Raw genomic sequence first — 1,326 nt, 5'->3', positions numbered from 1 at the left:
AGGGCAAACAGTTGGTGCCCTGAGGGATCTTTGCCTGGTTCACAGTAGGGGTTTAATAGATACTTTCCGAACATTGTACAGTTTCTCCCATCTGTTCAGTTGCTGAGAGCCTGATCCATGCAAGCTTGGGGAGATGTTTAGACCAGGGCCATGGCCTAGTGGAGGTGGGACCTGAGAATCAAGGTGGGATGTGAGGAGTGTTGTCATGGGGTTTCATGGGGGAGAACTCCCTTCTGGTGCATGGAGGAGCTGGCATCTGGTTTTGACCATGATGGGTGCCTAGGGTGCAGTATAAAGGAAGGCACAGAGAACCACTCTGTGGGGAGTAGTGGTGAATGCATAAGCCCAGCGAGTGCACTGTACTTGCAAATGGGCAGCAGGAAGGGATATAGCTAAGTGGTCAGGAAAGGTGGGCAGGCACTGAATGGCAGGCCAAGGAGCCATCTCCCAGTGTATGGCAGGGGCATATGCAGGGCTGGGGAGGCTCACAAGAGGTCTGACCTGGGGAAGGATGTCCATGCCTGGACCTGGGGCCACTTTGACCAGGGTGGCCACTGAGGAGTAGGAACCCATGGCATGGGGACACACAGACATACACAACAGTCTCCATGAGCGTAGCCTTGCTACCTGGCCAGGGCCGCCTGCAACTCTTCCTCCTTCTTGGCCAGCTGCATTTTGAGCTCTGCGATCTGTGCCTGGAGCTCGGCGATCTGCTCGTGTAAGTCACTGGCCTCGCCGTCCAGCTTTCGCTTCAGCTTCTCCAGCTCCTGCCGGCTCTTCTCCTCCTTCTTTAGACGCACTGTGAAAAGCCAGGGCTCATCAGGGGTGGAAGACACCAGAAAGACACCTTGAGGGTGTGCCTTTCTGCACGCCCCTCTCCCACACGCACAGTTGGTCAGCACCACTGCCCAGACCATCAGCCTGTGGAAGGAAAGTTAGTCCCCCTGAGAAGCTTCTTTTGTTATCTTTGTGTGTGTGTCTCTGTATGTGGTAAAAAATATAAATTACCATTTCAACATTTTTTACCTGTACAATTCAGACACATTAATTAGATCCATCATCATTATCCATTTCCAAATTTTTCTATCACCTTAACAGAAACTCAGTGCTCCTTAAGCAGTGACTCCCTCTTTCCCCCTATCTCCAGCCCCTGTTGTTGTTGTTATGTGCCATCAAGTCAGACCCGACCCATAGTGACCCCTCCTTGGGTTTCCGAGGCAGTATCACTATGGAAGTAGATTGTCCAACCTTCCTTCCGAGGAGTGGCTGGTGGGTGTGAACCGCTAGCCTTCTGGTTAGCAGTCAAGTGCCTTAGACACTATGCTA

At 52.2% G+C, this 1,326-nt stretch overlaps 1 protein-coding gene across 1 annotated transcript in view; it reads right to left on the bottom strand.

The window, feature by feature from the left end:
• The window catches only part of MYH11 (myosin heavy chain 11), a 145,277-nt gene that overhangs the window by 25,597 nt on the left and 118,354 nt on the right, over positions 1–1,326 (bottom strand). The window contains 1 exon segment of the mRNA XM_007956470.2: positions 589–799. Within this exon segment, the coding sequence (XP_007954661.1) occupies positions 589–799 (211 nt within the window).

The sequence above is a fragment of the Orycteropus afer genome, unplaced genomic scaffold, assembly GCF_000298275.1.
Source record: "Orycteropus afer afer isolate SDZICR_OR568_19922 unplaced genomic scaffold, OryAfe1.0 scaffold00623, whole genome shotgun sequence".
Lineage (NCBI taxonomy): Eukaryota > Metazoa > Chordata > Mammalia > Tubulidentata > Orycteropodidae > Orycteropus > Orycteropus afer.
This window is presented reverse-complemented; position numbering and strand designations above follow the sequence as displayed.